Source organism: Populus alba, chromosome 5 (assembly GCF_005239225.2).
Source record: "Populus alba chromosome 5, ASM523922v2, whole genome shotgun sequence".
NCBI lineage: Eukaryota > Viridiplantae > Streptophyta > Magnoliopsida > Malpighiales > Salicaceae > Populus > Populus alba.
The window spans coordinates 9,903,672-9,917,536 of NC_133288.1; the positions used below are offsets into that span (position 1 = coordinate 9,903,672).

Genomic DNA, 13,865 nt, shown 5'->3' on the forward strand with positions numbered 1-13,865 from the left:
GAATCGAAAAGCAGGACCAAAAGTACCTGATTCCACATTCTTTATTTCTTGTTAACATATGCAAAGCAATTACGGTCTGGAAGTACAAATACATGAGGGCCTTCTTGATAATGTCCGGAAGGTGTTCTGTTGATCTTTTTCTCTCTCTCAAGGATAAGAAACTCAAGTCTCAAAAACAAAGAGGATGAGCATGGCCAAACGCCTGAAATATGCAGTATAATTTGACCTTAGCACTTCAACCCCCGAAATTATTGGAATGAAAAGCAGCCTTCTCTTTAAAGTTTAAACCCCCACATAACAAACTATCCGTTGACATGAATCTCAGGAGGACAAACCTTCAATGGAATAACCTAACTTCAAGCAGCTTTTGGCATTTTGTCTGGCATTATATTACTGGAAAGAATAAGCTCTGGAGGTGTTTCCCGAACAACTCCAAGCATTGAATCGTATTCTTCGTCACGGCGAGCGAATTTCTTGCGGAGCATTTTCTCAAACTCAATTTCATCAAAGCCCTTGGCATTTTCTGCTGCGTGAACTTGTGCCAAATTGGCATAATTTAATGCTGATTGGGAGATGAAGGCCATCTCTTCTTCTGTGAGCTTCCTCATGAACTTAGCAGGATTGCCTCCCCACACCTGACAGCAAAGAGATCACTTGACTAGTAATCAACATCTCATCTATGCCATATAATGAAAAAAAGAGTAAAATAAGAACCACATATAATGAGGTATTTTTGGCTCTGATCCACAGGTTAGCCCTTCCACTTGACTAAACAATACGTGTACAATGGCCACATCAACATAATATCACAAATAGAATAAAATACAGAAGTCCAAGCCGAAGTAGCTGCATGGAAGGTTCTCCAAAATATTTAAGTATTTTGAAACATTCAACTGAGAAGCATTTGCATATGTGACACACGAGATACGCACAATTACTTCAGCAACAGAAATTGGGAGAAAACAAAGCTGATTACTCACCAGAGTAACCAAAAGATTAGAAATTTATCTTACTAGAAAAACACGCTAGTTGTTTCTATCTCCCACTAGATACCATTTATGCCAAATTAGAAAACTTCAAAATCAATAAAACCAAAATAATGACTGCCATTGTCAACCCGAAGGTTTCAAAGTGACAATTTACCATACAGACAATAAAATTAAACATCAAATGACAAGGAACTCAAATTTTGTATTGCTTAGCCATACTTTATGTCAAGCATAAATCCCATAGAAACAGGAATTGAAATTTGATTGGATAAGAGTTTGCAGGCTTTAGGGGGCAAAAAAAAACAACAAAATGAATGAGAATTTCACACACCTCTCCAGAGGGAATCCTAGTATTCTGCCTCACAAGAGCTCCAGCAGCAACCATGGCATGTTTCTCAACACATACCCCATCTAGCAGGGTTGCACCCGTACCAACAAATGCATCGTCCTCAACAGTGCATCCATGTAAAACAGCACTATGACCTGTCCATTTGAAGTTTGTAATCATAAACCAAGATCCTTGATTGAGACACCCTTAGCAGGATTATGATATTTACATTCAGAATGTGACCGAGCATGACTTACCAACAGAAACATTATCCCCAATGATGGTTGGTAAAACCTTTCCACTTAAGTTAGACTTTGCAACATGAACAAGAGAATTATCTTGTATATTGGTTCCAGACCCAACACTGATGCTGTTAACATCACCTGCACGGATGGAGCCACGGTTGGACAAGAATCAGCAATATGATACACACAAGCAGATTACGCTCTTCCGTGAACACGAGGTTATTCATCTATATCTCAAGACCTAAATATGCAATCATTTAAACTAGAGCATCTTGTTGAGTTAAGGCCCCATATCAAGCTTTAACTTTCACTAAATTCATGTGGTTAATACCCTACGGAACGAAGCTATCACTTCTAACTTGGCGTCATTATATCTAAAAACAACATAATCAAATATATTGAGAAGTGAATTAATGACGGAAAAGGGGGGGGGGGATTTCTATTGTGATGGATAAAAAATGTTAGGCAAAAATAAGTTGTCCATCTTACCTCTCAAAACACAGCCGTACCAAATGGAAGAACCTCTTCCCACATGAACATTGCCAGTGATAGATGCACTAGGGGCTACAAACGCATCCTTTTCAACAACAGGAGCTTTATCAAATACATTCATGAGCGTCCGATGCCTGGATACTATTTAATCAAAGAATAGAAATTACAAACCATATACCCATTTCTGAATCTACTATATGTAAAAATAAAAAAATAAATAAATCGCTCTAATACAAACTAAAAATATAAATGTAACAAACTGAATCATGCTCACGTTGTTCTTGGAAGTAGTAGTTGCCTTGAAGCCGGCAACCGAGGCGATCAAGTGCTTGACCAGTTTCACGGATCCAGAATCCTACGCTGTAGATTGCTCTCCCTAATGTCCCCATCTAATCTTCTGCCTGATCAGATTTTGATTTATTTTCTTCAATTGAAAGAAATATTACTACTATTATTATTATTATATTACCATTGAAAGAAGAAGAAGTGGAGAAAGAAAGGAGAACAGCTGTAGAGACTGAGAAATGCGAGGAGGCGGAGTAGTAGACACCTGACTACCCTTCAAAACGCTGTGCAAAAGACTCCCTGCGTGTGCACTCCACGAGTGCCATCTTGTCTACCAATCACGTTCCAGCAGTGGGTTTTTTTTTTTTTTTTTTTTTACTTTTCGTGGTCTTGCCACGTGTTGCATTTTGCTGGGTAGTTAAGGCTTTTAGAATGCACACGACATCGTTTTTGTTTAATATGCCAATATTTTATTTGATTTTAATTTTTATCCTATCTCTTACAATGTGAACACAACTTCTTATTTGTTTAACGTACTTTAGACTTAAAGATTTCAATTCACCCCTAATTATGCTAGTTGTATGATATTTTATAGATTGCAATTGTTTCATTTAAATTTATTTTCTAAGCTAAATATAATAGTACTAATTAAAACTATGATAGCTAAATTAAATTTCATTAAAATTTATAAAATCAAAGTAAAATACTTAAATTTGCAATTAAATTAAAACAATTTTTTAGCATACATATTAGGCATATGGTAAAATATTCAAAATTATAATTTAATCAAACAAGATCATAATATGTATACTAGCACACAAAACAAAGTATTATATTTAAAACATAAAATATTAAACTAAAATCACCGTAAACATAATAAACTTGCTTGTTAAAGTATTAAACAAAAGAAATATAAATATTCAAAGGATTAGACCCTCTATTTTTAAAACTAAAATGCCCATATCTTAGTGCAAATAATTCTTCAACTCTTCACAATCTTGTAATTGTTTAATATAAAATTAAAGATTTTTAGGTTTTTTTAAAACATGATAATCAAGGATTATTGGGAGTAATTTATTATTTATGTTTAATTTGTTTTTAAAAAGTTAATGTTTCATATTAAAATATTCTTGTTGAGTATAATTTCCAACAAAATCTCAATCCTAAAGGTGCGTGAATGGATACCAATTTTTCTTTGAAATCAAAAAGCGCATTAACCATATTTTTGAGAACAAACTTGTAACAAGAGCAGTATTGGCTTGTATGGGAGAGTGCTTTCTTGTAAAGATATAGCCACTAAAAGCTGGGAAACAACCATAAATATGAAAGATAGGGACTGATTCAAATGACTCTCTAACTTTGAGAGGTTTCATTTGTTAACAGACAGCACTCCTTGATGCGCTACTGAATTTCTTGGACCTTTTTTATGGAGATAAAGTGCCCATTTCTGGCCAGGGATTCTCAGGTAAAAGCTTAATAAAATGGCAGTCCCTGGAATCGTAAATGCTTATTTTTTCTTATACCCTTACCTTTTTGAGGCACTTGTACAACCATTGTCCAGGATGATTGCTGCATGATTATCAAGCAGTTCTTCTGGATCATCTTTTATCAAACCAACACAAACAGCAGACATTGCGTACAGAAATTGGTGTTCTTTCATGTTATAATCAAGCAAAATAAAGCAATGTATTTGGAGGGACTGATCCATCCGGGGCAGGAGATCTGAACTTCAAGTAGAATTAGCATCCATAACAGCGGCACCTTAATATGGCACTCGAGTATGTGGCTAAGGACTTTCAAAAACAGCTTCACTGCACATACTGACTACTGCCAGAGCTCTTCCTGTACATGCTAATGAATTTGGCCACAAATTCTGCAGAATAAGTGCATGATCAGGCTATGAACTATCCAAGTGCTTAGAGCATATATTTTCATTTGGATATGGAGGTGTAAATGATGCTAAGCATCATTGCTTCGATGAATCGCAGAATCTTTTTGCGTGTATAACTAGCAATGATTATTCTGTTAGATTAGTTTGTCCGTTTTGCCTTCCAGTTTGAGCAGAGCAGTTGTTCCTGTAGGGAGTCTCTTATCCTATAAACAATAGCTGCTTTTTGTTCAGTTTGTTGACAAGACCGTACTACAAAGTTGGACTTTGTCTTGGTGCGCCAAAGCAAGCCTGAGGACACCACTCCACTTGGCTGGAAACTAAAAGATAAAGGACAAGAAAAGGGGTAAAAGAGAGCTTACAGAATAAGCATGCCAATAATAAAGCTCCCGTTTTGAATTAGCCTCCACTCCCTTCAAGAATAGCTCTACCAATTTCTGTCAGTTGGAAATGCAGCTCTATCGGAATCGTTTACTTGTTGAAAAAGAAAACTATTGGTAGTAATCATGAAATGAAAGCTGAGAGATATCAAATGCATCACCAGGAGAATGAGCTTGGGGTGAACAAAATCCACGAGAAGCTTTTGAAACTTTCCCCGTACAGAAAATAGCCTGTGAAATCCATAAATGAAAGACATTGATCATTAATGTTTTTATCAGGAAAAACCGAGTATGGTAATATCTGATTGCTACCCAGTTAGATTTTCACCCAAAACAATTCTTCCACACACCTACAGTGATTGTCCTCACCATTTTCAAATAAGAAAGGAAAATAGAACAAAAGAAAAGAAGGCGTACTTATTAGGTGAGGGATCATTCAGGATTTCTGTTGCAAGTTCAACCAAAACCTCTTCCTGTCCAAATGGAATTGGCTGATCATCAGAAAAAGGATAGATGCAGAAGAAGATTGCCATAAAAAAATGTTTATCGGTAATTACTAATTATCACTGCCATCTTTTGATCCATATTGGCATATTTATTGGAAGTTGAGTATGTCCATTTGAATCCTCACTTGTGTGCTTTGCAGGCTTCAAGAGCCATGATTGCTTTTCTTAGGTTCTGCTTCGATTTGGCAGCGATCTTAGAAGCAAAGTTCATCGGTAGATCAAACTCTTCTTTCCTTGCAATTTGGATGAGAACTTCCATGATCTGGGAAAGAAGTTGAATCAAGAAATGAGAGTTAAGATAAATTTTTCATTAAGGTCTAATTTGAGCAAGACTAATTCAGTAGGACCAGGGTCACATTTCAAGTATCGATCAAGGCCATGACTAAGGGGGCTTAAAAATCTTAGTTTTAAACTTTGCACTGTATTTAAATACCATTATTTCGTCCAAGCAGTGAATACACTGATTCTAATAGGAACATTCTTACCTCGTGGGTTACAGGAGCATCGACTTTTAAGACTTTGCAGCTATTTTTTACGGTTTCTAGGATGTCCGAATCATCTTCACAGCAAGAGTATGAGCTTACAAGAATCTGTGTAACAGTCCATGATCCATTTTATCAAATGATGTATGCTCTCTGGTGCTTTGTCAACCTCATAAAGAATTAATACTGAAATAAAGAAGACATAAGTGTTAGCTTCAAGTGAATGAGTGGAACGGTTCATCAGGAAGGCAATCATGCTCATGTTTAAGGGGTTCACCTTTATAGTCTGGCTTAAAATTGGCCTCGTTAACTTCAAGGTTAATAGAATAAGTGTTGCTTATTTCCTTCACTAAACCCATTAATGCATATTTAGCATTTGGTTCCGAATTTACACTGATCTCTACATGGTGAGCACTGGATGCTATTGAAATTGCTACTTGTGCTGCTGCCCTTTGTTCCTGTTTCACAAGAAAGTGTAAAACATTGGATCCCAAAGTTCTCCAAAAGTTGAAAAGAAGTTAAATATAACCGATGAATCTTCAATATTCCGCCAACGTTTTTTTATTGAGCTTTTAAAAAATCTCGGTTCTGCTGATATCTCAAAGACTTCAAGAAGATGAGATGACAAATCTGTAAGAATACTCGTATACCTGAACCTGGAAATATCTTAAATCATGTGTTTTCTGCAAGAAAAAAGTGAATTAAGTTATCTTAAGCATCCAAAAGTACTGCTCAAGAGAGAAAGATCATTAATGTTATTGCATCTGATAACCAAGGACATACATTCCAACATGCATCACCAAATATTTCTCTAATCAGAGCCAGTGCTAGCGCTTTTTTACCAGAACCGGGTTGTCCTTTCAACAAAATGTAAGGAATGCTGTCATGTGATACCTATGGTTATACATGGAGTGTGTTAATAAGGCCTGCTGGCAGAATAGACTAGCAACATTGAATGACATGGAATAGTTGATAAAGCAGTTTGCAGAAGCCCAAGTATTTATCTAGAGTTGAGCAGATACGAGGAAAAAATTGTCACTTAATCTTGAAATAGCTTACTAGTTGACTGAGAATTTGAGCTTCATGTTTGTGGCATGTAAATCCACTAAATGAATCAGTTTGATGCTTATCGGCCAAAAACTGTCTCAAGCTCTCAACCACAAACGCCTTCTCAATGAATTATGTTTCATCAAAACGTTTTTTTTTTTCAGGTGATTTTGAGGTCTTGCACGGCCCCTTCCTCACGCGTGAAAACCAAACTTCTGATTGCTTCTTCTTTCTATTTGCTGTGAACTTTTTCAAGCTTCCACTTGTTCTACCTCCTGCTTCACTCATCTTACTATCGTCACTGGTAAGCTTGCTACTACTCCGCCTACTTGCTGAAGAGGCGGAAGTCATAGTCATTCGTGAACCAGAAGTTGTTGTCGAAGTTCTCCGTGAGTTATGATTGATATTAGCATTTGCTTTATTACGCTGAAGAAGAACAGAATCCATGCGGGGAAACATTGTGGGCCTTGGGTACACATTGGTTACATTGTTGTCCTTTACTATGGCATTCTTCTGCATCGCCATGGCTGTTTGGTCGACAGAAAAGAAGATATCACCAGGTGGAATAGATTCCGTGCTTTCAAAATTCGGAGCATTAAGCATAGAACCTTTAGAAAGCTTGATGTTAGCAACTATCTCATTCAGTTCACCAACAGAAGGTGCTTTTGTGTGAGAAACTTCCCTTTCCCTTTGTCTACGGATCATACTCCTTGACAAAGGCGATGGGCTTCTTCCCCCCTTTTGCTCTTTATGACCATGGCTGTTTTCCTGTTCCTTGCCCCAGGCCCTTTGTCTTTGTGCAGTTGACATTCTACGACTAGCGTTTAGTCTCTCACTTAATCTACTGTCTTCGTCAAATTGTTGCTAACGTCGTATCTTTGTGGCTTGTAGGGTGACTTGCTGCTGTGCCTCCTTCGAGGCGGACCGTATCTGATGGCTCGTAACCGCTTCGCCTTTGCTTTAGGACATTAACAAGTTGAGGATGAGGGGCTCTATATCGAGTCGAACCATTCTCCATTGAGCCCAGTATTCGAGCAAGAATTCAGGAGCTTTCAGATTGAAAAAAAAGAGGAGAAAATGTCTCTCTTCCAAATAGCCTTAGGAAAGTGTAGGAATCAAGAAAAGTGTCAGATTCCTAAGAAAAAGAAGAATTTCGATGCTGAGGTAAATAAAAAGGTATGGAATCCAAGGAGGAGACTGAAACTAAGGAATGCAGAAAGATGCTTCAGTTTAAAATACGATGATTGCAAAGCTGAAACATCGGTAACGACAATGCTTGGTGGTGTTCTGTTTCAGGTTTTATCCAGCAATTTACACCCTAGGATCTTTTGTTTTGCTTCCTGTAAGATCTAAGCTTGCCAACCAGCATGGTTTGCCCTTTTGTCCTCTTTATCTTTTTTCATTTTAGTCTGTGGCTGGCTGCTGGACGAGAAGAATTATGGATCTCTGGAAGGACCGTGGACTTGAGCTGCTGAAATAGCAGAATTTTCTTTGTTAGAATAGGAAACAAAATTCAAATCCATTTCAATTCCGCAACCTCCACCCTTCGCTTATTTCACATACTCTCTTAGGATTTCCTTAAGAATGCAACAACATTTTGCTAATTGAACTAGTTTGTACTTCGAAATACTTCAACTTGAAACACCATTCAAAACTAAAGAAAACATGAGGAAATGTTTCTAAACCTGCACGTTTTAAGATACAGGGTACAATGGAGAATCTGAATGATACTGATAACATGTCGAAGCATATTTTCTGATGAATCTCCAGCAGGTTGATTTTGCTCTTAGATTAATTGATGAAAGTGATGAAAGTTATCTTTGGTTTTATCTGCACAAACTTAACCCATTATTGTCACATCAATTTGGATCACACTCCTAATCCATAACTACCTGTCAGAATTCTGGCACTGGGAAACTGTACAATGCACTTCACTATCATCTTGACTCCTATCCCTAGAAACTAGGTAAAGCAAAGAGTGATTTTGTTTTATCCCTCGAGTTATCAGAGCACACACTGCGTTGTAGCTGGAGATAAATGGGAATCCAATGTTTCTGGTTTTTGCTACAACATATTTATGATGTTTAAGCATGATTTGAATTATCAACGATTTTTTCTAGGCCACAGGATCCCACTCATATACCTGCAGGAGAAAACAATTAAAGAGTAGCTTAAGTAGCAGCTTGCTCGAACATGTTATGGTATTGACGCTGTTTGTTATCCAAACCAGCCTGTGAAAACCAAGTCCTATGAACTTCACACATAAAGTCAGCTTTAATCAGGAACTTTGATTAATGAAAGTATAATTACATTACAAGTACTAGCTTGAAGCAGATGTTAGAACTGGGGCTGCAAAATTTGTTACTTTTACAATGTCTGCAGGGAGGCTTCAGGTTTTAGAGATGACAGCCAATCTATCAAGGACTTATTAACAAGCTCTGGAACTTCATCGTGCGGGCAGTGACCAGCCTTTAAGTTTACAAGAGTTGTATTTGGGTAGAACTCTTTGATTCGATTGGCCTTTGCGGGACCTACCCATGGGTCTAAGTCACCCCAGAGCAATAGCAGTGGGCATCTAAGTTCACTCAATGCACTGTTTAACGTGTACTTGCTTTGATTCAGCATGAATCGAGTCATCAATCTGAAGAAAGAAGAATGTTGATAGTAGTTGAGAAAACAATCAGAGCAATTTTAAGTTAAAATCAAGCATTGGCTCCGGCATCTATAGGACTTGTCTTGCAAATGTAATTGCTAATAGTCAGCAAGGAAATGTTTTTAAAATATAATTTCGAAACCAAAGTGGATATTTTATTTAATAAAAGGACGTTAGACTCGTATATGCACCTATAATAAACTTCTCCAGCGTTTGGATCAGCTGCTGGCATGGTAATTGATTCCACAAGGTAGTCGTCTACATTAGAGGTATTTATATAAACCTGCGATGCAACATAGAAGTTTCTGTTAGCTAAAGAAATCATGAAACTAGCAAGAATAGTTTGCACGTTAGAGAATATGATGATTTGAGAAGTCAAAAGTGACATATACTACGGTAGTATGGACATGTTTGGAGACTCAAATTTTTCGAAAACCATCCATGTGTATCATATAACTGACGGGGATGGATAAAGATATAATAAGCGCGGTTGGTGCCTTGGTTGACATCCCTAGAAGGAGCAACCAATTCAAAAATCATAAAAACTAGATTCATCATACTTGTTAAAAGGATACACAAAAGAGAAAATAAAACTCTATCTCAGTTTAAGTTGAAGGCAGGAGACAATCTTAGCAGTGCTATAACAAAGTTTACAAACCTTGGGAATTTGGCCTTGATGAAATGGCGGGTAATCCTACCAGTTAGTGTTCTACATGGTAATCAAAATTTACAAGGATGCAAATATATCCATTCCATGATTTAATATAAGCACATTTCAAAATCATTTTCAGGCAGCAAGGCAGTGATCATGGATATACAACAGAGTTCCTGCTTGGTGATACAAAAAATTTAACGCTCATAATTTTGCTAATATGTCTTTAAATGAGAAGTCCTAGTTAACAAATCAAGGAGCAAGAAACTTACACTCTTTAGAACAGATTCAATGCGAGCTGGCTGCTTTGCTTGCCAAAACAAAAATCCAAGAACTACACGCTGGAAAACTTCCTTCAGGGGTTTCAAGACAAATTTCTGCAAGATTGATTCCTCAGGCTCATCCATGTTTTCATTTGGATTCCCAAACTGACCAGCAGAATTTAGTAGTGCAAGTCCAACAACTTGCTCAGGAAAGCCCACTGCTGCAACCAAAGCAGTAAAGCCTCCAAGGCTGAAAATTCACCACGAGTTATATAACGCCAAAAACATAGAGAAAATAAACATTTTTCTTCCGCAGTACATGTTTTAATCACATACACTCAAACAGACAATATAATGAAAAACAGTGCATTTTATTTGTTATACCTGTTTCCTACTAAAACAGCTGGCTCTTTCACTATCTCCTTCAAGAAATCCACTACTTGATCCCTCCACACCATGGCATCATACTCAATAACTGCTTTCTCACTCCATCCAAACCCCAGCAAGTCTACTGCATAAACCTTATACTTTTTGGCTAATTCAGGTATGTTGTATCTGAGGACATTGCAAAGATGATAACTTTGTCAGGTAGAACAAGACTTTCACTATAACCAAGGAACAAATATGTAAACAAACATCCATTGCATCTCAGCCCGGAAAAAATTCACAACCATTTGATACAATAGCAGCATTATTCTTCTAATTTTCAATTAGCAACAACTATAATGCAAAAAAGATGGGATTCAGAAAAACGAAGAAATCACGTGCTTTAAAACAAAATCCATTGTCTGATTGAGTTTTGTTTCCATCAAATGATCGATCATGATAAACATAAATTAAATAACAGCATTATCATCTCTTGACTAGATGCACAAAGCTTTGTTTGTTTCCTTAACTAAATGTTCTCCAAAAAAGCATCGGGGAAAGATGGGTGCCTCATTCCTTAAAACAGATGATAGAATCTAAGAATAAAATACCTCCAATGAAATGCAGAAGCACCAAAACCATGAATGAGAACAATAGGAAGCCCTTCTCCTTGTACCACATAATGTATTTTGTGACCCCGCCATGTCCAAAAATTATATCCCTCAGGCTTAAATGGCAATCTCTCCATCCCTATCCCCAAAGAAAAGAAGAAAAATAAAAACTTTATACTTAAGCAAGCACAGCTGGATGGTAAAAAAAAAATAAAACTGACCTTGAGTAGGCTCTGTGGCTAAAGAAGAGCCCGTGACTGAAACCCCAGAAGCCAGAATTCCTCTGAAAGCAAAACTTCTCCTGTTCATTTCACATCTGCTTCCTTCAAGCCAAAAGAAAGAGAGAAAGAGGAATTCAATAAAAACCCAGAAACGAAATGAACATTTTAAAACAAAATAAACTTACTGTGCTGATTTAATCTTGCTGGTGGTACAAGAAACCTTGTAGCAGAGGAATTGAATAGCCTTGACCTTAATGAAGGTGACAAAGAACATGATGAAGAAGACATTGAAACAAACTAATTCTTTAAAAACTCTGGATTTTAAGAAGCAAATCACATTTTGGAAAGACCAAAAGCAGCATTTAAATATCTGGGGTTGTGTTTCATCATTTATGTGGCTACTGTCTTTTGTCCTTGTGGCCGTCTTCAAGCCATAACCCTCTTGAGACTTTAGATTTTGTTTTCTAGTTAACTATTTCTCCTTTCCGCGAAAATTCGGTCTTGCTAGATTTTTTCCAGAAGTAAAAAGAGGAAAATATATCTTCGTTTAATTCAAAAGAAAAAGAAATGAACAATATTCTTATCAATACTACTTTAAAAAAAGAAATCTTAACAACTTCTTTGTTCAAAAATAATTTTAAATAATTTAACTTATTTTTAACTAGATCTAAGACATGATTTATAGGGAATTGAGTTCTAAATTAAGTTTTTTTTAAAAATAAATTTTTAATTATTTTTTTAAAATTATTTTGACATGTTAATGTTAAAAAATATTTTTAAAAATAAAATAAAATAATTATTTTAATTTATTTTAAAATAAAAAATACTTTTAAAAATAACCATTATTACATTCTTAAATATTTTTTAATATACTAAATCTTAATGTTTCATAAGAGAGACTAAATTGTAATTGTTGTAAAACCATACAATAATAATAAAAACAATTTTAAAAAAAGGGAAATAGACTGGTCTATTATAACTTGAGCATCATGTATTTTCTCATAATTTTAGTTAATCTTTTTAATTAAATAAACTATACATGATATCTTAAAAATATGAGACAAAATATATTAAGATTTAATATTTATTTTAAATATATTTGTTTGTCATGTATTAATTAACACACACAAACAACAACAAATTATGTATTTGTCTTGCTTTTTGAGTTATTTAGAGGAGAATTCGTTTGGTTTAAAAAATCAAGCTTAAAGTATACTAAAAATTACAAAAATATTAAAAATAGAAGGACATATTTGAGATATAACTAAAAATTAAAAATATAAAGGTATAATTATACATACAAGAATTTATTAAAGATATCATTTAAAATATATAAACGAATATTTTGAATATTCAAGTCCTGTGATTATTGCATTAGTTTGAATGGGAAAAATAAATAAAAGAAATGACATATTGGAAAAATAATTGAATTTACAGAATTAAAGATTTATATGTACACAATAAAAATATTGGCGGTTACATCTCCTTCTCCCTGAAGGAATCTCCTCCCTATATAAGTCCCTGACTTGCCCACGAAACCAAATCTCCCTTCCCTCTCCGCCAAACACAAAAACCCCTTTTCTCTCTGTTACACAAAACTAATTTGCGATTCTTTAATCCTTCGATCAATGGCTTCTGCTGCAGTCTGTGGTACCAAAAGATCATACTCCTTCGAAGACGAAATATCCTCCATCCCGCTTCTAAAACGTATCCGCTGCACCTCTCCGCCTGGCATCCGGCCACCACAACCACCTCCAAAAGAAAACCCAGTTCCCAGAAATCCTGTTCCTGCTAGTGGTGAACAATGGGTGGACCTGCTAGTGAAAGAGATGACGAGCGCAACAAGCGTGGACGACGCAAAAACACGAGCAGGGAGAGTTCTTGAGATGCTGCAGAAAGTAATTAGCGATCAGGTGACCGAAGGGGCGGCGAAGGGTTTTGAAACAGAGAATTATGCGTTGAAGGAAAGGGTTGAAGCTTTGTGCCAGGAGAATGGAGTGCTGAAGCGCGCTGTGGTGATACAGCATGAGATGCTGAAAGAAGGGGAAGAGAAGGAGAAAGAATTGAAGCAGTTCAAGGAGATGGTCGAACATTATCAGGAGAAGGTTCGGATGCTTGAAGTTCATAATTATGCTTTGTCAGTGCATTTGAATCAGGCTTTGCAGGGAAATTCTATCGGTGGACGTTGTAATCCTGATGTGTACTAAAAATATATTTATTTTTATTTTTATTATTTACATTTGATAATTTGTGAGGCTTTGTTAATGTACTTATCTGGTATTTGGAATTGTTGTATTTAATAAATCTTTGATACGACAGTGATGCTAAATTCCCATGTTAAATATTCTAATTGTAAAAGAAACAAACTATGATAGTCTAAGATAATGTATTATGTAAGGATCACTTTATATTAAGCATCCCATTAATTTGAAAATGTTGTTAGAAAAAATTGTTGTA

The 13,865-nt window shown here is 35.9% G+C and overlaps 3 protein-coding genes and 1 pseudogene across 4 annotated transcripts; 1 reads left to right on the plus strand and 3 right to left on the minus strand.

The window, feature by feature from the left end:
* On the minus strand, positions 1–2,621 carry LOC118029975 (gamma carbonic anhydrase 1, mitochondrial). 2 transcript variants are annotated; one of them, XM_035033978.2, is made up of 6 exons: positions 2,329–2,621; positions 2,052–2,195; positions 1,575–1,700; positions 1,321–1,472; positions 336–635; positions 1–202 (listed from the first exon to the last, which is right to left on the minus strand). In XM_035033978.2, exons 1-5 carry the CDS (start codon positions 2,441–2,443, stop codon positions 357–359), a joined length of 816 nt encoding a protein of 271 aa, XP_034889869.1. In that variant the 5' UTR covers positions 2,444–2,621; the 3' UTR covers positions 1–202; positions 336–356. The 2 variants fall into 2 exon arrangements, with proteins under 2 accessions (XP_034889869.1, XP_034889868.1); XM_035033977.2 differs by having other exon boundaries at positions 1–635; positions 2,329–2,620.
* A 1,222-nt stretch (positions 2,622–3,843) lies between these two features.
* On the minus strand, positions 3,844–7,660 carry LOC118030049 (replication factor C subunit 3-like; annotated as a pseudogene).
* A 1,250-nt stretch (positions 7,661–8,910) lies between these two features.
* LOC118030015 (pheophytinase, chloroplastic) lies at positions 8,911–11,887 on the minus strand. Its single transcript, XM_035034034.2, has 7 exons — positions 11,594–11,887; positions 11,409–11,510; positions 11,188–11,326; positions 10,595–10,765; positions 10,220–10,460; positions 9,487–9,578; positions 8,911–9,283 (listed from the first exon to the last, which is right to left on the minus strand). Exons 1-7 carry the CDS (start codon positions 11,694–11,696, stop codon positions 9,010–9,012), a joined length of 1,122 nt encoding a protein of 373 aa, XP_034889925.1. The 5' UTR covers positions 11,697–11,887; the 3' UTR covers positions 8,911–9,009.
* Positions 11,888–13,036: 1,149 nt separating this feature from the next.
* Positions 13,037–13,615, plus strand: LOC118030047 (uncharacterized). Its single transcript, XM_035034074.1, has one exon. The coding sequence runs from the start codon at positions 13,037–13,039 to the stop codon at positions 13,613–13,615; it is 579 nt and encodes a 192-aa protein (XP_034889965.1).
* The last annotated feature ends 250 nt before the right edge of the window (positions 13,616–13,865 follow it).

Coding starts and splice junctions, on each gene's coding strand:
- LOC118029975 (XM_035033978.2), bottom strand. CDS start 2,443: ATGGGGACATTAGGGAGAGCAATCTACAGCGTAGGATTCTGGATCCGT. Junction 2,196..2,328: donor CTACTACTTCCAAGAACAAC/GTGAGCATGATT, acceptor TTGATTAAATAG/TATCCAGGCATCGGACGCTC. Junction 1,701..2,051: donor GTACGGCTGTGTTTTGAGAG/GTAAGATGGACA, acceptor CCATCCGTGCAG/GTGATGTTAACAGCATCAGT.
- LOC118030015 (XM_035034034.2), bottom strand. CDS start 11,696: ATGTCTTCTTCATCATGTTCTTTGTCACCTTCATTAAGGTCAAGGCTA. Junction 11,327..11,408: donor AGCCACAGAGCCTACTCAAG/GTCAGTTTTATT, acceptor CTTTGGGGATAG/GGATGGAGAGATTGCCATTT. Junction 9,579..10,219: donor TTGAATCTGTTCTAAAGAGT/GTAAGTTTCTTG, acceptor GTTGCATCGCAG/GTTTATATAAATACCTCTAA.
- LOC118030047 (XM_035034074.1), top strand. CDS start 13,037: ATGGCTTCTGCTGCAGTCTGTGGTACCAAAAGATCATACTCCTTCGAA.